Source organism: Phaenicophaeus curvirostris, chromosome 1 (assembly GCF_032191515.1).
Source record: "Phaenicophaeus curvirostris isolate KB17595 chromosome 1, BPBGC_Pcur_1.0, whole genome shotgun sequence".
NCBI lineage: Eukaryota > Metazoa > Chordata > Aves > Cuculiformes > Cuculidae > Phaenicophaeus > Phaenicophaeus curvirostris.
In genome coordinates, this window is record NC_091392.1 from 75,723,790 (window position 1) to 75,746,230 (window position 22,441).

General features: G+C 41.6%; 1 protein-coding gene across 1 annotated transcript in view; it reads right to left on the minus strand.

The window, feature by feature from the left end:
• Window positions 1-15,527: 15,527 nt before the first annotated feature.
• The window catches only part of TULP3 (TUB like protein 3), a 29,723-nt gene continuing 22,809 nt past the window's right edge, over window positions 15,528-22,441 (minus strand). The window contains exons 8-11 of the mRNA XM_069864364.1: window positions 22,053-22,167; window positions 20,041-20,139; window positions 18,346-18,517; window positions 15,528-17,846 (exon numbers count right to left, since the gene is read on the minus strand). Of these exons, the coding sequence (XP_069720465.1) occupies window positions 17,713-17,846; window positions 18,346-18,517; window positions 20,041-20,139; window positions 22,053-22,167 (520 nt within the window). The 3' untranslated portion in view covers window positions 15,528-17,712. The remainder of the gene's footprint in view (window positions 17,847-18,345; window positions 18,518-20,040; window positions 20,140-22,052; window positions 22,168-22,441) is intronic.

Sequence of the window (22,441 nt, forward strand, 5' to 3'; positions counted from 1 at the left end):
GCAGAAGGCACCACAAGTGAAAAGATAAAGGCACTAGACTCCAAAAATTCAGGGCTCCTGGCTCTAAAAACTCTTCTGAAATCAATTTAAAAAAACATTACATCATTCATTCATTTTTAAGTCTCTCTTTGGTTTCTTACCTCTTTGGAATTAATGTTTACAAGATCATAGTGACTAGATTTTTTTTTTCTAATAAAAACTGAAATTCTTAAGAATTTTATCATTTCAAAAGCTGAAATTGTAGAAAGAATTGACAACACTGCCTCTCTGAAAGTTTTGCTGCTCCTTAATGACTTTATACAGCAGCAAATATCTACTTTATATCTCCAAAACCCATCAAAAGCTCAGAAAACAAACAAGATTATTCAAATGCCCAGTATTATTTCTAAACACAGTACATTTACACCACCGTACAGCATTTTAACAAGTAGTTCACAGACATGTAGAAAACGCAGTATACGACTTATTTCCCATGAGAACATTTGAAACATATGAATTACTGGAATGGCCTACCACTGTCCATCTGTCCATTTCAGCTCCTATTTTAGATTATTTTAATCCTCTTGACCCAGGCTATACATTTTCAGAGCTCTAATGAACATGGGAAGAAAGAACAAAATGGGAAGTGAGAGGGGCAGAAAGCCGAACATGCACTTGGCCTTCACTATTGGGACAGACATCCCAAGCACACTGTGAATGGCACCAGCACAGGCAATGGGAATTTAAGAGACCCTGAAATGAACAGCAACAGTTGCTTCCCTCACCAAGCATCTATCACCCATACAACCCCTTTCAATGGCAGATGCTCAATAAAAAATTACATGTGTATACAAGAGATTATCCTGCTGGGGAATCATCATTGAGGAGTAAGCTTTCTACGAGGGAACTCTGACAGAGAAACAGAATCTATGTGTTCCAGCTGTTCTTTTGATATTTTTCAAAAAATCTGTAGTCCCTGGGAGCTATCAAGACCCTCCATATTTAATGCACATTAAAATCTCCACAAACACAAAGCACAGACTAGTTTTAACCTAGGCCGACAGACTGAGAAATGGAGGGTCTCAGAAAGAAGTCCAAGGTGTGACAGCAAGTGTATTCACAGTACCATCTGCATTTGGAGCTGCAAATTTCATAAAAACCACCGGGCTCCACACCAACTAAAACCACACTAACTGTTCAACTGTGTGACTCCCAAAGCCACAGCCTCTGATTGCTATCAAGCCAAATACCCTAGCAATGCATACAAATAGACAGACATCTCCTAGGCAATGTGTGGCCGTCATAACCATAAAAAGCAGCTACTCTGAATCCAGTTATTTCCATCTTCTTAATGTCCATGCAGACAGAGATGAACTTCAGCGTGGCACACTTATGTCAGAAACCAAGGAAATATGTCTGAAGCATAACTTCCCCAGCCCTGCATCCAAACCCTAGGAGCTGTTGCCCGATCACTTCATGTTATACAAGGTTTTGCATTTGCACCAAGTGCCTTGGGTGACAAAGGAAACACTGGGTCCTTTGTGATCCAAGCTCCAGGATAAACAGAGGAGAAAATAATCTGCTGTATTTAGTTCTGTCAACTCCCAAGACACTCTTCTCCAAACATAAAAGAAAAGTTGGGGCAACTTGAGCAGATATCACTTGTGTCTTCAGGGAAGTCTACAAAGCAAGAGACAGGCTATGTAAGCCTTATCCTATAGTGGTCTAGATCAGGGTAAATGTGGAACATAAAAGCAACAACAGAAAAAAATTATATAAATCTTGAAGTGACTAGATACTTTTTTTTTAACGCTTCTCACTTTTTTTGCCTTGACCAACTGAAACCTCAGTAATCACCCAGACACTAACACAAACTGGCCTTCTTTTTGATAACTTCCAAAGAAATTCCACAGAATGAGACGACCGCAAAAACCCTTATACCTCTTTCTAGTTCAGCAAAGGCTTTACAGGGCCTGAAAATTTTCTTAAATAGTGCTTCTTAAACAGCAGGCCCCACATGCAATACTGTGTGCAGTATAAACAGTACTACAGAGAATCCTGGTCAGGTGTAGCCTGGTCTGTGGCTCTCTTCCTTTGGCTGAACACTTCAGGTCTTCAGCTTCTTGCATTCTTGATCTGGACTCACTGGTAACCAAAGAGGCCATTTGTTAAACTACACAAAGCGAACTGTAGAGGAGCTGGGGGCTAAACTCTACAGCTAATGGCTTTATTAGTACAGCAATTTTCAAAACTCTCAGTGGAATAATTTCCCATTGAAAAAGAAATCTGGTCAAAACCAGAGCATTTTTTCAGAAATATGCTAATGTTGAACATGTTATTTACAAGAAAGGTTTAAATAATAGTCATTAGTAACTACTGTAACAAAATACAAATGTTTCGGTTAGCATCCAGCTTTCCGTTTGCTTCTGGTTTTCCATTCAATCCGCTATACACATACAGCTTGGTAACTTTAATGGTGCTTTGCATTACCCAGTGTTCTAATATCACTAAATAATTCAGTCCTTGAAAAATTTTTTCTGGGTTTTTGCTTGTGTTTTTTGTTGTTGTCTGGGGGTCCTTGGGGTCTTTGTTATGTTTTGTTTTTAAAGCTCTGCCTATGTAATCACAAAGCTTGCTTCAGATGTGGAAGGAATTTTATTTTGAAATCACTAAACAGATACTCCAGTTCCCAGGCATGCTCAGACAGTTCTTCCCCTCTCTGAATACCCTCTTCAGGCACAGTTCTTAGGATAATAGGAGTCAGAGGATGTTGTCCCATCCTTAAAACAGGAAGTTCTCCAGATGTCCCAGGCTCGGTGATTGTTCTCTTCAGATTCCCTCAGTTTGAACATACTTCTTCTTGGCTATTGTATTTCTGATATTGTACCTTACAGTTCTTATTCAGATCCCATTCTTATTTTACTGAGAGATGATTAACTACTTTTGTTTGTGGGATCCTATCATGGATTCTCTCCCAGGTTCAAAGACACAAGCCCCTCACAGCACCTCCACCTCCTTACCACAGTAGCTCTACTTTGTACTGTTTCCTTCTGTCCAAATACAATTTCTTATTTACTCTTGGTTTCTGTTGTTCTTTTTACCGTAGCCCATCTCATGAGCCACTGATGAAGGCCGGCTTCTTGGTCAGAGGAAAGCAAAAGCTTGGAGAAAGCACAAAAGTCTTTCAGCTCCAGCAGCTTTGGTTTAATTGTTCTGATGCTGGTAATTTCAACACTAACCCCCTTTCCTTTTGTACATGGTATCTCTCAGAGATTCAGAGATCCTGCAGGGCTAGACAGCTGCCAAGAGCCCGTCAGCAAGTTCTCATTGACAGGGAGCACATCTTTAATAGACTCTGTAGTCTGACACATCTGCTTTCTAATATCAATCCCTCAGTCATTACTGTTGGTAACAGCTCCCTCTTAAGTGTTCATGGCAGCTGCTCAACACAAAATCATATTTTCTGAGGATCTGAAAAATCACAGCCAGCTGTCTCTTGTTGTTCAGTTTTCTTAGAGGTGCTCTGTCCAAAAGGCTCCTCCCACTCCATAGCCATCCTTTTTTCCTGCTGGAACTGGTATCAAGCATGAGACACTAACCACAGACTTCCCTGTTCACTCACCCCTCCCAGGTAGGAACACTTGCCAGAAAAGCCGTGGAGTCTGACAGAGTGGTCCCCCCCATCCTGCTTCTGAGCTGGCTGCACTCTGAGCAAGTTCCTTTATCTTTGGTCTCATTTAATGCAACTGCAAGCTGTGGGGGCAGGGACTCCTTCCCCTTACAGGTATTCCTTGATGTCATTGTAATGCAAATAAAAATAAACAATTCCAGTACTCACTGCCTTGGTAACCCGAGCCAAATACTGCTACTACAGAGAATCTGAACCACAATGTTTTCATATCTGATCAGCAGTCAAACAGAGAATTTCAAAAATAATGAGTTCAGCCAGAAAAGATGTCCTGCTGCTCAAACTATAACTTTAGAGTAGTCTATCACAATAAGAAAACCTGGAAACTGCAACAACCAGTCGTTATTTCCATCTAGAACATGCTAACAAATGAGCTTACACAATGCAGTCAGACAAGGAGATTTGGGTTTAGGATAACCAACAGTTTGGAATGCTAGGAAATACATTGTGTAAGGTACGATGGAAAATAGCATTCAAACTTACCAGAAGAAGGAGGCTGGGAAATTCTACAGGACACTACAATAATTGCTTAGTTCCTCTGAAAGAGAAGAATGAGTGCAATCAGAAGATGAGTAGCTCCACAGAGGTGCAACTCAAAAGACTGCAGGAAAAAAACACAGTGGAAAGGGAAAAGGTAAGAAAGCAGCTATTCAGCAATAACTAAGATCTATTACAGCTTGTAGACAAAAGAGGACAGAAATCATTAACATATTTACAGGGTCTCTACAGAGTTAAACTAAGATGCAACTGTAGCAAGACCAACTAGCACTGAACTATATCTAGGAAGGTAACAGCACTTTTGCAGCACCAGCCAGTAAACAGCCGCCCACAGGTTCCTTCAGGAGCTGCACACCACTCATTAAGGCTCTCACTAACAATCTAGCCAAGTGGTGCGACTGGGTACAATCTCACCTTTTGCCCTGAGCCTCCTGCAGTCCCCGAGTTCCTTGTGAATATCCTTATCCACCCAGGACACCGGAGTAATGCTGCCTAATCCTGTGAATAAAACCAGTTAAGGTAAGCGTTTATTGGTGCAGGTGAAGCAAAAGCTCTCAGCAGGCAGCAGTGCCAGGCAAGGAAGAAAAGAGAACTTGAGATTTCCCTCTGTGTATTGGGCAAGGTAATACAATCATTAGATCAACAGGCTGCATTGTGAGATATTTGTCTGTCTCAGCACTGAATAAGACTGGTTTACAAAGGAACAAGCACTACTAGCATCAGATCACATCCAACATAAGCCTGGCCTCCAGCAGAATGCTTATCACACTGCCTAGTACAATATCAAGCTTCCTTTGCTTGCTACACTGGAACTGCCTGCAGCAGCTGCTGTTCAAAAGGCACCTGACTTCCTCAACAAAGTAAAACACCACTCTTAAATCACTTCAGTAGCTGAGCTCTGGCTGAAACAGAGAGAGGATGTAGTGTCCAGCAGAGTGATACAAATGAAAACAAGGAGGACAATGTCTATCAGTGTAGCCCTGGATAATGCAGTCAAACAGGATGTGATGAGATAAGGCTGTGTGTGGCCTTGCACACCATCCAATCAGTTACATTTTTGATAGAGGAAACAGAACACATTCTTGCTGCCCCAAGCAGGGGAGAGAAAAAAAAATGCACGACCCAACAACAACAAAATCCAAACACTGTTTCTGCTTCCACTAGTTCACGTGTGGCCAGCTTGGGATCCTGAGCCACAGGCAACTCATGCACAGCTCCCATGTGTGGGCTACATCACAAGGCCACAAGCCTTGGACTGACAAATCGACTACTTCTCATGTAAATCATGAGATTTACATCTGCACAGCAAAAGATAAATGAGCTAAGCAAGGTCAGCAGAGATTGACACTGCCAGGTTGCCCTGGGATTGATCCACACTGGGCTGGCCCCAGTCCTCAAAGAAACTGCAGTTTCTGGGGAGTCACCATTATCTCTCATACAAGAACTGTTCCCAGAGCTCACATTCTCCCTCACTTTCCAAGACATGTGGCGTGTGTTTCACAGCTTCCCAAACAGCAGCAGCGTTCACCTGGAGTCATTTTCCCAAAATGCATGGAGCTGGTCAGAAAGCAATGAACTAGGAGGAAGTCCAAAACTCATGTTCCTTTCCTATTGCAGAATCACCCGTACTGTTAGCTAATGCATTTACATCACAACTGTTCCTTCAAGAATAGACAAGTACAGACATTGACTGAATAAAACTACTTGGGTCTCACCAAACCAAGCTAAAGACAGAAATAAATCATGCTGAGCACTTTCCCAACGTGTATTATTCACTTAATTATTAAAATATAGGGAACCTTTAATAGCAACCTAAAAAAACCTTGCTCCTAAATACACTGAAAGTCAGTTGTCCTGAAAATCTCACCATCAGACCCAAAAGGCTACATTTTACCTATGGAAAAAACTACAGCACAAAGACTGAACTATCCAATGACAAAATCAGACTGGGGCAAAATCCAGACAAGAAATTCAAGACAAGAAAAGGTTAACTTTAAAAGTGATTTGTGACTGTAAAGTGGTTTAACTTCAGATAGGAAATTGAAGACAATTGAATACTTGTCTCTCCTGACAAGAAACACACAATAGAGAGGCTTAAAGTCTATTTTATAATTTCACATCAAATTCTTATTTCCTAATCCTGCCTTCTATTCATGACAACGCTCAACCTCTTCTCTAGGACTCAAGGGTAGATGACCCAAAAAAACCTCACAACCATGACATAGTTAGCTTCCCATGACACTAACAGCAGCAGGATTTCACATGAACTCAGACAGAAGACAGATGTTTGCAAATCTCATCCAAAGCAGTGAAAATTTACCTCTGAAGCTATAGCCAGTCTCCAAGAAAAGAAGTAGCAAAACCTGGGCTAAGTGACTTAGGAAAGCACTGGCCACTTAACCCACAGACAGATTTCTGCATCTGCAGTGCTTGCAGATGCCCCATGTTGCAGACACAACCTGTTCGGCCCGAGCTAAGCCCTTTACTAAAGCCTCAAGATAAAAACAAATCACAAACAGGCAGAATGGGACCTCAATTCAGTAGAAAGAAGCTTAAGTGTCTTTGATACTTTTGATAAACTGAAGTAAAGAACAATCATGAAACATCAGCATCATATGAATGGATCCTACTCATGGCTACCAACCAAGCTACACTCTCTCGGGGTATTCAGAAACTACCACAGCTCAGTTCAGGAGTACACATTCCACCTGGAACATACAGCAGGTGAACACTCTCTGATTACAATTAAGACAATCACTTCTGACTTTCACTGATGAAAGTCCACCAGATTTGTGGATTTTTTTACGACCCTGAAATTTCCTAACAGACAAAGAGCGATGAGCCATTTTAGCTGCTACCAGTTTGATAAAAGAGACAACAGAGCTCCCCTCAAATTGGACTAGTGTAATTTCGATGCAGCTATGGCATACACACACCATCATTTTCTATTGAAAATACAGGGATTTCACAGAAAGTAAGTGAAAATCATGAGAACTTGTACATACAACCCCAACTTGCAAGGTTAAACTTGCCCTCAGATATTACAAGAGAGCACGGACCTTCTGATTTATCCTTCTGGTCCGATCTTGCCAGGAAGGTCAACAGGTTATATACCTTCTGCTGGGTTAATCTACAGGAGAACAAGGGCAGCTAGCCTAGCAAAACTAAATTCTTAAAATGACACAGCCAACCACAGACCTGACTCTAGTTTTTAAAACATGTTCTTAGGAATAAAACCTGTGACCAAAAACAGTGGAAAAAGATGTTGCTTCTTCATTTTTTAGTTAGCTTCTACGGATAGAAACGTTGATTTACATTGTTTCTCCTGCACAGTTACTTTCTTCTAGTTGCATAGATACTTCACAAACAAACAGGGGTGGGGAAATAAATAGGATTTTTAAATAATTTTTAAAAAAAAAAATATCAAAACCACTGAATGTACTTAGAGAAAATTTTCTTCAGCAAACCTCTCTTTTACACCTCCCTCTTCTTCCTTAAGCTGACAAGATTTTTAAACCAAGAAAGCATCTCTAAATCCTGCTAGTCTGGTATCAATGAGCTTTATTTCAAGGACCTGCTATAGAGAAGTATGATCAGGTAAGACACATCAGCAAATCTGCCCTTCTCATCTTGTTATACACAAGCTTGGTGTTCTCTTGACTTTTCCTCCTTCAGTTAAAGCAGCCTTGGTTATGAGAGATTAGACTTTGGCTGGACATCTGTCATTAATGGTTACCATGCTGTTTGAAGTGAAGCACTTTGTGGACTATGCTAATTTATTTTCTCTTTGGTAATAGTAAGGCAGATGCTCCAAAGTCTTGTATCCAGGCTCTGAAAGCCACTGGCACTCCTTTCTCAAAAAGTAAAGTAAAACACCTACCCTGTAGCAATCATATTCTAATGAAGAACAAGGTAATTAAAAACCTACAACAGAACAGAAAAACAGAGTCAGTGACTCAGCCAGTAGCACCAGGAACTGGAAAACCTGCCCCTCCCTAGCAGGAAAACGTCTAATTCATATGGTGTTAAAAACAAAGGGGAGCGACTGCATCATCTCCAGAAAAAGGAAGACCTGAGAGGCAGGGAAAACAACAAGAACTCACCCTGAAAAAAAAACCAAACCAACCCAAGAATCAAAACCACCACCTCCAAATCCCAAAGAACTCTTTCTAATCATCTAGTCTCACATCTTGTAATGAGCTCCATGCATGCAAATCCCTGACTTTTTTACAAGTCACTACAAAGGAACATGTTAGGCATTTATTTAGCCTCGTGGTGGGCATAATCCAGAAGCTGGAGAGGGAGAGGGGAGCATATACTACTGTAAATCTTGATGAACTTGACTGCACTCAAAGGAGGAAAGAATTGCCCTAAAGTTATGGAATGAAAAAGAACAGTGAATGATGTAACACACTTAGATTTAGAATAGCATTTGCTACTCTCCAAGGAAATCACTGCTGAAAAATTACTTCAAACAGGCTTTGAAGAATACTACTCTTATTATCAGAAAAGAAACAAACAGCTTCAAAACTAAGTATAATGATATATACAAATGGAACCAACAGATTACAGGGGGCATATACCAGGTCACTGCAGAGATCTTTGCCAGTCCAGATTTCTTTGACATCTTGATTAGAGATCTAAGACTAAATAAAGAGAACATTAATGAAACTTGCAGGTGATAATGAAGTTTACAACTACCACTGGACAAAAACAACTCAAAGGGATTCAGACAGCTCAAAAAGAAACAAGAGTAGCAAAGGGGACAAATATGACTATCTCTCAATGAAAAAAAAAGTGATAAATCAAGGAAAAAGTCCTGCCAGAAGCAGGAGCTAAAGATATGCAAGAGTGACAATGCTGAACAGATCAGAGTTGTCTGCAAAGCAAATGCTTCTACAAAATGACCAGTGTAACTTTTGACTGCCTGTGCTCAGATATCACTCCAAGCAACTGAGAGATTAATCATCCCCAATACATGGAATATTAGATCTCATTCTGCGAAAGGAACTCAAATTAACTGAGCAAAGTGAAGAGCAGAATATAAAAAATATCAATCGTTAGGCCTAGAATAATAGTTGTTGAAAAATACTAGAAGTTCAGTCTCATTAACAGCTTGTAAAATCTTAGAAGGTGCAAATGTAGAGAGAGAGAGAAGAAGCAATCAGTTCACAGGAAAACACACCAAGGCAAAATCTGTTGCAATGGAGTAAGAAAACTTTTCTGATGTTTAAGTACATTGGGTGATGGAAACATTGCCCAAGAAAATTACTGGCAGATCCACTGCACAGCATTAACAGAGAAAACAAACCCCACCACAAAGGAACAAAGGACAAATCTGAGCTACAGGGAAAGTATACAGGTATTTTAAAAAAAGGCAAGACTGAATTTTTGGTCTCTTAAGATACAGTCATGGCCAGGTAAGACCAGGTAAGAAAGAAAATCATTTCACTATCACAGTAGCAACCTTAGACATGGTCTAAGGAACTTCTTAACCTCAGGAAAGATGGCAATGCTGCTAAGAAAATATCCCCATTCTTCCCCCATTGCCCACCCTCTAGTCGTTTCACACCCTCCTCCAGACACACGAGCTTTTCTGTTACCGTATGATTAACTGGACTGGAAAAAAGATGTGGCTGAAAACTAACTTGCTAAAAGACAGTGTTACTTTTAATTGGACTGAACCCTGGCCTGGGTCAGTGCCAATACCTGTGCCGGTGACAAAGCAAAGAGGTGTGGACAAGTACAGAAATGGACAGTTTGAGGCTGTGCAGACAGGTTCTGTCTACAGCAGTGCCATCCTAAAAGTCCTTCAGTTATGTTGGGACGGAACCAAGAGCTGAAAGATACGATCAGAAAAAGGCACATAACACTAAGGGAGGAAAGCTGAGAGCTAGTATAACATCACTCAGATACGCAAGCAGCTTCTATTAGAAACTGTACTTTTCAGCAGCCTTCTCAAAACTTTGCTTACTGTATTTGAGTTCTGTGAAACAAATGCCTGAGTAAGAAAACCAGCAGCAACTTGTGATTTTATTTTAAACCACAAGCAAGATTCGGTGCCGTGGAGCGCTTTTTCTCTTCAGAGCTTGGCAGTACTATTCTCATAGCACTTTCCCATAGAAGTTCCATAATACACCAACATTAAAATGCTTATCACACTAATAACCTAAAATACTCCAAATACATCAGTAAATTAATAAGATCCACATGATGTAGCAGGAACCAAGACAGTGGAGAAATTCCTAACAACCATTCTCATGCACACTAATTACACCCAAGATCACCTCCAAGAGGATAGAGTAAGCTGATAGTCCAGTTTAGAGGTGACAAACGTTGTCATAGAATCATAGAATCACCAAGTTGGAAGAGACCCACTGGATCATCGAGTCCAACCATTCTTATCAAACACTAAGCCATGCCCCTCAGTACCTCATCCACCCGTGCCTTAAACACCTCCAGGGAAGGTGACTCAACCACCTCCCTGGGCAGCCTGTTCCAGCGCCCTATGACTCTTTCTGTGAAAAAGTTTTTCCTGATGTTCAGAGCTTGAGGCCATTCCCTCTCGTCCTGTCCCCTGTCACTTGGGAGAAGAGGCCAGCACCTTCCTCTCCACAACCTCCTTTCAGGTAGTTGTAGAGAGCAATAAGGTCTCCCTTCAGCCTCCTCTTCTCCAGGCTAAACAACCCCAGCTCTCTCAGCCGTTCCTCCAGTTCGAGGGAGCCATCCAAATGATTATTTCGGAAAACTCCATAAGGTGACTGCACCCACTGGCTGGCTGCCCTCCATTCTGCCAACCCAAGTCCCAAAGAAAACCACAAAGTCCCCTCAGCATCTCACAGCCCTAATGAAGAGGCCTTTCTGTACTCTTAGCACGATCCAGGCTTTTCTCTGTTATCAGAGACCAAAAGGCTAAGAGAACACGAGACGGTAGAGCAGCTTCAGCCCGGGGCTAGCACTGGTAACACTCCCAGTCCGCTTCCCCCTTCGTTCTGTCCCTCTCGCTCCTCCCTGTTATCCTATGTCCTGTCCTACTACCCACTTCCTTCTGCAGGAGAAGAACAATAAACTCTCTTACACCTACACAGATGGAGGGACAGACAGGTGAACGAACGCTGCACAAACTCTGCACGCAGACAGAGCAACCGAATCTGGGGAAGCCGATCTGTTCTGAGTAATAGGAAACAAGAAAAAAGAAAAAAAAAAAACAAAACCCAAAGCCCAAATCATCTTCCCTCCTACCTAGTTCCCTGCATCTGAAAAGTATTTTGAGTTGTTTATTTGTGGAGGATTCGCTGAACCCAACTCTTAAGGTTAGAAAGTAACGTGAGCATAACTCCAGGATAAACAAAACCAAAAATGGTAGATTAGTTGTGGGTTTGGGGTGGTTTGGGTTTTTTTTTTTCTACTACTGAAGTCCTTGAAATACGTCGAGTTACACTCCTGCCTCCTACAAAAAGAAGCCCCGTGGCTTGTACCGCACGGAAACGCCTGCTAAGAGAAAGGATTGCTTGAGGCAGCTTTTTGTTTGGTTTTTAGCGTTTAGGGTTTTTTTAATTTCAATCCTTTCCAGAGACTCCACCGAACCGCAACCCTCAGCTCCAGGATAAGCGACAGGGGAGAAAGAGTCGCGCAAGCGGCGATACAAGATTCCCTCGTCCCTCGGAAACTGCCTCGCGCCCCCCGCGCCTCCTCACGGCCGGGGTCGCTCACGATGGCTTTGTTTTGTTTTTTCCCCAAAACACCCCCCGTGATTTACATTAAACTCTGTTTCAGAAAGCCCCGATCCTCCTCCCCGCTCTCCCCACGAGCGGCACCGCAGCCCGTTTGCCCCCGCGGGAAGCTAGAAACGACCGAGTTCCCGAGTCCCGGCGGCGGCCGCCCCTTCCCGCCGGGAGCCGCCGCCGCCCCCTCCATGGCTCCGGGCGCCCCCTCCCCGCCTCCCGTGGGACCCGCACCCCCTGACCTGAGCGAGGCGGCTCCGGCCCCGCCGCGGCGCCCGGCTCCGAGCCGCCGTCCCGCTCCAGGGCTCCGCCGGAGGCCGCGCGGCCCCGCCCCGCGCGGCGCCCAGAGGGAAAAGTTGCCGGGGAGCCCGGGGGTCCCGGAGGCTCCGCCGCGCCCCGGGGGTCCCGGAGCGAACAAAGGCGGCGTGGGGCGCACTCACCTGCGGGCGGCGGCCGGGCAGGAGTTGGGGAGGAAAAGGGAGGGTTTTTATTTCCCCTGGAGTTTGAAAGGAGGAAGTGAGGAATGCTAGGAATGAGAGTTGGTATGAGACGAACGCGGCCGGGGGAGGGACCGCCGGGGGGAGGCGAGGGAAGCGCCGAGGCGGAGCCGGGAACAAAACACCGGGGAGGGAAGTCCGGGAGCCGCCGCTTCCCGGGCTCGGGGCTCCCGAGAGCGCCCCGGCCCCTTCCCGCCGCTTCGAAGCCCCTCAGGGACGCGATGGGCTACGAGCCCGGAGAGCGAGCGGCCGCCGCTGCCCCTTCTCGGTCTCGGTCCCGCCTCCGTTTCCCGAGAAGCGCCCGCGCTCGAGCCGCTGGTCCCCACAGCAGCAGCGGCAGCAAAGCCGCGAGTTTAAATGTAACTCCATCCCCCCCCAGCAGCTCGGGGCGGTGCGGCTGCCCCAGAAAAACGCTTCTCGTCCCCAGTGGTGCCTTTGTCACAGGCATCGGGTGTGCGCGGAGGCACCGGTGGGGGCTGCGGCACAGCTGGCTTTGTTTAAACTTCGGTCTATCGAAAAAATGGACCAAGAGAAGTCTCAGCTTTTGGCAAGAATCCAAAGCTTAAGAAGTTCGTAACTAACTCTTGCGAGTTGCAAAGTTTAGAAGAGGACCTAAAATTATCCTAAGGCCTAAGAACCAGATGGCAAAACCCCTCGGCTTCATAAACTCAGTCTTGGGAATGGAAAGGCCAACACTACGGGTTTTTTATTCAGTTTGGCAGCGCTGGAGATAATTGATATTGGTAATCCTTGTTTATACACTTGTGATTACCTTGTAAGGCAACGGAGCAATAATTTTATTTTATAAAAAGAAGAAAAAAAGTTTTCTGATGCAATTGTAGGAATCGAGGACATATACAGTGCAAATAAGATGAAGTTACACAATTCAGTGAAATTGTTTTGTGGTTTGATATATAAAGCTCTGTAATGATCTCATTTAGCCACTGTTTTTACTAAGCCATATCTAAAAACATGTATAATTTAATGAAAACCAAATATATATTAAAGGTAGCTTACTTCTCATCACATCTGTTCATCGAGTTCTAAGCCAGGTCTCATTACCCTGTGACTAACCTATCGTTTTGCTCCCCTTTCCCTGCGGAATCAATACCACTCAAAAAAAGAATTGAAACATATTCTTTCCTGTGAATCATCACACTGATTGCTTGCAGGTCTCCAGTCAGTTGCAGATGGAAACCCACTGAAGAGAACAGAAGCTTTTTGGTGGTGAGGGGTTTTTGTTCTTTACTGGTGATAATGTGGAAGCAAACTATTTCCTTAGAACACAAAGCAGAGGGAGGTGGGCAAGTTGATGAGGCTTAATTACCAACCCTATCTGCACTCTTCTCTAAATTATTTTGATATGCAGCTTTTAAAATAAAATAATTTTTCACAGTACAATACTACTAATTTCCCTTTAATAAATAAAAGGGCTTAATTCAATTAAGCATTAAAAAAAAATCAATCCTTTATATTTTTCATAATTTTAAGTTGTTTTGTTGCAGACAGTGCAACAGTTCACCTTGTTTGGAAATTTTAATGTAATCAAAGCAAGTGATCACAAATTCCATCCTCTAGAATACACTCATCCATTTACATATTCCTTAAATTAAATGTTAAATCACCAGAGCAGATTATAGTTATAAATAGCCTTTACCTTAATGCATTTTGGTGAAGTTAGTTTGTTTCTGGATTTTTCTCCCATATTTGGGACCAAAGAAGCGACCCCTTTGAGTGGGGAAAGAATAAGTCCTTATAGATCACGTTAAGGGGCAGAATGAGAAGACAAAAACTCTAAAAAAATAACAGTGGGTACAGGGCCTGTCCCTTTTTCCATGGCAGAGCTTTCGATTCCACCTTACAGCTGCAGGTTGTTTTTCCTGTTAGTAAGGAAGCCCTTGCACCAGTGTTGCTTTTCTTCTCGTCTTCATAACCATATGCTGCACCACATCTCTTGGCCCTAGGATACCTTGCATCTTTCTGAGTTCTGTTTCAGACGTAGTAGTTCCAAACTGCAGTTATGTACAACAGTTTGACACTGGGGTAGAGAAGATGAGACTCCTGACTGTCAAAGAAGGCATCTGTCCATAGTTTGGTTTCACAAGACTTCACACAAACTCATAGCTCTTGACCTGTAAATCATGGGGAAGGCTTTGCTTGTCTCCTGTACCAGGAACAGGAAACTTAATTCAGTATCAACTGAGAGATTTACAGAGCTGTTAATACTAAAGCAGAGAAGCACGCTAAGTGAAGTATAACGTATTATAATTATGCCAACAGTAACATAACCCCTTGTCCTGCTGCTACCAAATTCAGCAGCAAAACTTCAATGAGAGTGGGACTGACCCCTAAAGAGCAAGAGATTATTCACTGCCTTTTATTTTTGTGAGCCAAGGAGCTTATAGCAGCCTAGGAGCTGTTTTAGTCTGCTAGGCCTGCCTTTAGGATTTATATTTAACACTTTAGTATGCTTCCTTCTTTGTTTTAAGATCTCTTTGGGATTTTAAGAATGTTAAATTTGCATGTATGCAACTAATACTTCTGTACTAAGAACAAATGCCCAGTAGTGTTTTCTGCTCAGTTTTCTTTCCCAGCTAAAACTAATTTCTCTCAGATGGAAACAGTGGGAAAAGAGAGTTGCATGAAGAATAGGGCCTACATATTGAGAGCTGTGTCAGTTTCTGATTATCAAAACAATATTATCTCCTCTTACTAAGGTTCATACATGTCCTAGTGGAAAAGGAAAAAAATAGCCACTTTCACATCACGTTTCTCATAGCTTTGTATTACTACTTTGAGTTCTTGATTCAGAAATATTGGGTATTTTACTTCAACAGTAGGATGAGTTCGGATGGAGGGTAAGAAAGAAAGAAAAAAAAGAGACCGGAGATAAATGTAAGGTTAGACTCTAAATGTATGAACAAAAAACAAACAGCAAACCACCACAAGGGAAGAGAACTGAGAATTATGAGAATTACAAAGAGAAAAGGAGGATAAAGAAAAGAGATTAAATAGAAGACAGAAAAAAATGAGGTATTATCTAGTACAGGAGGAACAAAGAGACAAAGAACACCCAGAAGTGACAGCAACTTCCTACCAAAAAAATTCATTTAGAATGAAGGATTCTTTTCCAATATATAAATCAGTTTATTTTCATTTACATATAAAAGTTATAAATACAAGTATTGTAAAACAGTATCTAATAAAAGAGCACTGAATCAGTTAATCTGCCAGCATAATTTAACTGAGACTCAGAGGCCCTGACCCTGCTAGGATCATTTGATGTCAACAAATAGCTTGATGAGCCTAACTCAAAGGCTGGTTAAAGGGATGCTATGTAGCATAGAGAAAATCATGTTAAATTGGAAATTAGCATTCTACTTTCAGGTCACCCCAAACTAACATAAGGCAATTTTGTTCACACAGTTGTAGTCAGGAAAATAATCAGACAGGTAACAAACTGACTTAGTTCTTCCGGATGCATAGCGGGAGTGCAGAGCCATCAGCCTAGAACTCAGAAGAGCACAACCGAAAAAAGCTACCAGGTCTTGTCCCCAGCCTGATGAGCAGGAAGTACATGAAGGCACAAAAGAAATCCACAATTCAATCTCTCTTTGCCCACTGCTCTGCTGATGAGATCATCTCAAGACAATGCCTCACCAGCTAATGCAGAATGGGAACCTGAGAGATATGTGAGACAGAGTTCTTAGCAGCAATGCGTAATTTACAGTTAAATACAGAGCTTAGCATACTTTTTCTCCTGGCAATATCAGGAAACGTCTTCGGTCTTCACAAAGTTTCAATATTTTGAAAAAGCAAGTGATACCCACCCACTGCAAAGACTACAGAGATCAAAAGCAACAAATCTGGCGACTTGGAGCCTGAAACAGAGCTAGTCTGCTGACAATGACCATATTCAAAGCTGGCAAACACCTAATTCTTGTCTCAATAGAGGCTCAATAGAGTTTTCCAGGATTGTCATGAATATGCATAACCACCATGAAACAGGCAAGATAGTAACTGTTCTTTGCTTTAGTACACAGCAGACATGTACACTGAGGCTTACATGTCACAGCATGCAGCAATTCACTCTGATGAATCAAGGCCATGTGAATCAAGAAGCATTCCATGCTGTGACCTACAGTCTCCATATTGTACATCCAGTATTCAAACTGGAACACAGGAAGGACACATTGCAAAGCCCCATAATACATTTATAAAAACTTACTGATGCCTTTGGAAATACCTGCAACCTTCTTATAGTCAGGTTAAAATTATTTATATAAAATCTACTTTAATGTCATGGTTGGAGATATTTGCATGTTAAAAATTTAAATTAGTCACCAACTTGTTCCTAAAAAAAATTATCTTGCAAACATTGGACAATTAAAACTATTTCTGATCAGCTTACAGTGTAGATTAAATTGATCAGAACACTGCTTTTCAGGAATAGTACTGTATATTGTTACAATACTACCTTCTGCCAATTTCAGTCTGATTCTATCATCTATTTGGTCTCATTTTTCACATAGTTAAGAATAACAGAAACAGCAACAGATATAATATCACGAACTAAAAATGGAGCATTTGAGATTTGATTGTTCTTTATTTGGTAAAAAGACTGTTGAGGGATATGGAGCAATTAGCATAATGAAAAGGAACAGGACTATCAGCCTTAACAGAGAATCATTCCACAGAGCAAAAGTGTTTTATTTCAGCCAGTGTTTCATTCCTGCTCTGTATTTTGTTGAACGTTACCTAAGGTTGCACAGAGCCATAACCTGAATCCTTCCACGTTTGACTGTCCTAACAGACAGGAAAATGCTACACAGGGCAAAAGAGAACACATGCCAGTAGCTGTCCTCTTTTTTTCTGAACTCATCTGGTCAGGAATTCAAGAGCTCTTGATCAGTTCGGTAGAAGTATCTCCAGGGGCACTGTGAAGTCCCAAGGTATACGAACACTGAACTGTTATTTTCCTAATTCTAGCTGCAAGGGGTTCCATTTAGTGGGCTAAATTCCTTAGCACACTTTCATGTAGCGTGTGTTACAAGGATTCTGAAAAGAGAATCAAAGCTGTTAACAAAAACATTACCCACATTTCTTGTTCTTCCACAACACATACAGAGACTGCTCAGTCTTGGGACAGTCTCCCAAGATGGTCTACTGTCAACTACTATAATGTTCTGAGGCCTGTTTCCTAATAAGCCTGCAGAAGTCTGTCCTTCGGTTCCCTTTCACCCCCAATGTGCTTTTCATTACTCCACTTGGAACTCTTACAAGAAGATGAAGGGATGGGAGTTCCACATTTCAAGTCTGCTGTCTATCATTCACAGGCCAATTTACTGTCAAAGCTGGAGAGTCCAATAGCAAAGGCCTGAAGAGCACAGAGAGGATAATTATAGTCCAGCGTGAACACATCTTCAGCTACACGACCAAACTGCATCACAATGTAGTCAGCTGGGGAGAAAAGAAAGATTCACAGACAATTTCACAGTGAAACAAAGAAAAAAACCAAAAAGAACCCCACCTCAATCTGGCAGTCCTAAATATATGTGGTTGGTGTATACATCCTTTTTTTTTCACCAGAATGGCCTTGAAATCTGTTCTCTAGAGTGACTGTTTTATTCTAGAGATTACCTTTCTTCTCACAACCAAAGCTCAAACCACCCTTCTGTTGGGCTAAAGGTGCCATATTAATCCTTTTCTTTCCCTTCAGGAAGCTTGCATTGCCCCCTCTTTTGCTGCAGCGATGGACAGCAGTCACTGCACCCACCCCAGAAAATGGGAGGCCTTATATAATTTTCTTGACAGATGAAAAGTCCCCAGTAATCCTGAGCTGAATTCCTCCACCCAGGCTACCTTCTCCAGCAAGAGTGTCCTATTCTTCCCAAACTTGATGAACTAAATTGAGTTCTCCCTGCTGAAATAATCGGCACACACTCTATCAGACTCTTACGGTCATTGTCATGGACAATCTGGAAGTTCTTCACTGATGCCTGAGTGACTCTCCCATGGAAATTCAAAACATAGGATTGAGTATCATCATTCCAGACTGGAGCCTTGTTGTGCAACTCAATAAGGTTCTCTAAATTTTTATTTTGCCATTTTGATAGCAGACTCTCATGTTCCTGTTCAAAAGAAAGAAATATATTTATCATCAGATTTGAAAGGGCTCTGCTTTTGAGCACTGCCTCTCTCATGTGTGCACTCTGCCACTCAAAGGTTTAACGAAACCCAATGGCAGCACTTAAACTCAGTCCTGCTGAGAATATCTTGCAAGCACCACGAAAATACTTTCATGGACTCCCACGAAACTACTGTTTTAGTATTGTATATACATAAGAGTAGATTTTTGAGAGTAACTTACTGTTCACTTTATGCTAGGTAATTTATATCTTTATTTACTTTTCTAAAGACAAAAAAAAGAACATTGAGAATTGGCACCAAAGTGCAGTCAGATAAATTTTTCCTCCTTTGAAGTGGAGCAGCACTGCTTAGCTAGAGGCATTGCACTACAGAGAAGGAAGACAAAAATAGAGTTAAACCCCTACACTGAAAAGCTTTGCCTACTTTTCAGAACAACTTTGTGTTTTAGCCTTGTCCGCTGTCAGCACGCTTGCCTGCTAGCAAAACAGTTGTGGAAATAGGGGAGAAAAATAAAGGCAGGGCTGTGGAATCATTACTGTACTGACAGGGAAGATCACAATAGCAATTGAAAGATGATGAATAGATGACCATTTCCAGACACATTTTCCTGTCCATTCACAAAATTAAACCTCTTTCCCAGGCTCTCATGACTTTGAATTCTCACACTTGAAGACTTTTTTCTCTGACCTCAACAAATACATTCTTGTCCTACTCATACCTACTTACAACATGGCTGCAAATACTATTTTCTAGCTTAAAACACTGACATGTCTTTTCAGTTGGCACCTTTTGGTCTTCTATCACACCAAACATAAAACCCAGATTAAAGGGAACTGGACAACTTTCATCATACACCTTAACGTATCTTCAGATACAGTTCTGTAAAATGTAGTTTGTACACCCCCTATGTATGGGTGTATATATATATGTGTATATATATATATGAGAAATCCTTACTAGCCATTCCATCCTTCTTTTCTCCACTTTCTCCTTAAGGGATCCTCCTCTTCTGTGATTCCTACAAGAAGCCTGACAACATTCTGATCAAAAGTGTATTTACTCTCTTGCTACTACATCAGAATACCACCACATCTCTTTATTATTTATCTGTTGTAATTCATATGCTGGCTGAGAATGTGAGCTCCTGGGAGAAGCAAGTTTGTTTTGTGTTCATTCAACTCTCAGCATAACAGGGTTCCACCCATGAAGAAAGGTTATAGGTTTAACAGCATCAACATACACTAGCCACTGCAACAGCCAAACAAATAATATTTAGGCTGACCAAAGGACAAGGAAGGATACAAACACTATTCAGAGGGCTACAAATTAGGTAAAGGGCAAGAACAAATTGATCATCACCTTTAGGTGTTACTCTCCATGAGATTTGCTAAAGCCCTACATATTAACAACCTTGCTCTATAAGATTGTCAGTAAAACCCAGACATCTATGAGAAAGTTAAACCTCTTCCTCTGATCCAAAACATGATCAAACTCCATAACTCACATTTCTTGGACGGATTGGAATTCGCTTATGATTCATATTCATTCCTGGAATGATCACAGACATTTTTCTGGGACCCTTGAATCCTAACACATTGGTTTCCTGAAAGACAAAGAAAGAAATTACTTTCAGTATATGAGATACTCCATCTCAAAGAAGGAAAGACAGCAAAACTGAACTTGAAACCACATTTATATTGGGGTTTTTTGAGTTTTGCTAGCTATATCTGTAGTAGCAGTTATTTTACTTCAATTGTGTTTAATCACAGAGAATAACTTCCCTATTTTGAGAACTGCGTTAAAAGACATACATAGTATTACCTAGTCTAGAGTGCATCTCTTATCCTAATGGAACATTTATAATGAAATCAGACAAGTGCAATTTCTAGACCCAAGTGTTTGCATCTGAGACAAAAACGTGCTAAAATCTTGCTAAAGAACAAGCCTTGAGTGTGATAAAGGGCAGGTCTTTGACCTGGGTATATGTTATGTATATATCACCATCAAGGTTAAAATGTTCCTGGAGAACGAAAGACATTCTTCTTTAGGGTGCTGTTATTTGTGTTTAAGAGCATACCTACAATTTTCTCTCAAATCATGCTCTTTTATACATGATTAAGAACAGACCCAGGATGCAAAGTATTCAGCACCTGTCCCAGCTTCACTCTTAAGACAAGCAGAATTTTCCAGAGCACTGCAGGAGACTGCTTCAAGTGGATTGAGTACAAGAAGCAACGGAAACGTCTTGGTATTCTCAAACCGTCCATTTAACAATGTCAACCAAAATCCAATGGTCCATTTCAAGTGTTCTGTAAGAATGTCAGTGATAACCCTTAAAGTTCCCAAAGGCCAATTAAAAAAGCTAGACTCTTTTAGAAGTACTGAATTGATTGACAGAAGTGATACAGCTTCTCCTAACATACTAGGACATTTTGCTGACACAGAACAAAGGTCTTCGGAGTTGCAACCTCTATTATTTCACTTCAAAGAAATCTATGGATACATATGAGAATGAGGGTATTCATTTTATTCATATATAAACTTTATGAACTTCTTGTAGATAGAAATAAAGAAATCTGAAAAGCTGACTTTATATTATTTGCTGTACTCATTTTAATACCTGGCTGTGTACAGTCAGGTACAGAACTGAAGAATATTGTATACAAAGAAAACATCTAGTGATGCTTCTGTAAACAGACTAGTACTGGAATTATCACATTCACTATTTTTCCCCAAGTGTCATTAAGATCCACAGTAAAAAAAAAAAATCAAGATCACGCTCCAGTATGCTAATGCACCTTTAAATTTCTGCTGCTGTACCTGTGACAAAACTAAAACTCCTTCTGCTTGACTGGCCATCATTTTGTAAAGAATGACAAATTTTGCTCAAACTTAAGCACTGGAATATGAAACAACGTGTCATGGGAAGAGAAACATAATTCTAGAGTGTCCACAATTGCCTCCTCACACTGAAGCCTACACTGAGGTGGATCCACAAGACCACGAGAAGAAAACATCTTTAGAACAGAGCTAGTGAATCACCATTTCCTCTGGAACCACATTCTTACCAAAATCAAGCTGCCACTGCAGTAACACCAGCTCCTTACCATTCATCTGAATGTCTTTGGTTCTGCAAAGAATAGTTCTACTTCACAGGGTACTCCCAGTTCCTTCTTAGCATCCACCAGATACCAGCTGGGCAAGAGGCAGTCCACGTCATGGCTGGCTCCAGTGTAGACAAGGTGCTAACTGGCCACATACTGAACGACAGGCCAAGCAATAAGGTCTTCATAATGTTAGTTTGGGTCTCTTTCCTCCCGGCATCAATTTTCATAACTTCCGAGAACTTAGTTTTGGGGCCTTTTTTTTTCCCTTTGTTGTATCTGGCTGAAATTGGTCAGTTGGTTCCAAAATTAAGTGGGGGAGGCTGCTGGGCAGCATGATTTTGTAATCCCTGTTTCCTTAGCAACCAGGTGACAAAAAAGAAAGGGACAAAAGGAGAGAGGCACTACTTACATAACAAATAGCTGCAAGCTCCTGTCTCATATGAGCTTTTTCCACTAGACCTTGTGCTTTGACTGGGCTAACTCCATGGTCATAGACTGTAAATTTAGTTCCCATGAGGTTTGATCTAATGTCAAGTTATGGAAAGACAGAGAAAGAGAGACATCAGTGGAAAGTTTTGTCATCTTCTCAAAGTATTTGTACAGCATAGTGAAACACGCATCTCTTGCAATCTGAATCTTCTTATTGTCACCTCAGTAAGCAGGTTCCACAAAGTGCCCATGGTGAGCTGAGCCTGTAACCTATCCTGGAAAAGCATCAAGCCAGAATGCCTTTTCTGAATTGCCAGCCTAGGTGAATATAGATTACATTAAGCAGAATTATGCGAGTTTATTCTGTCT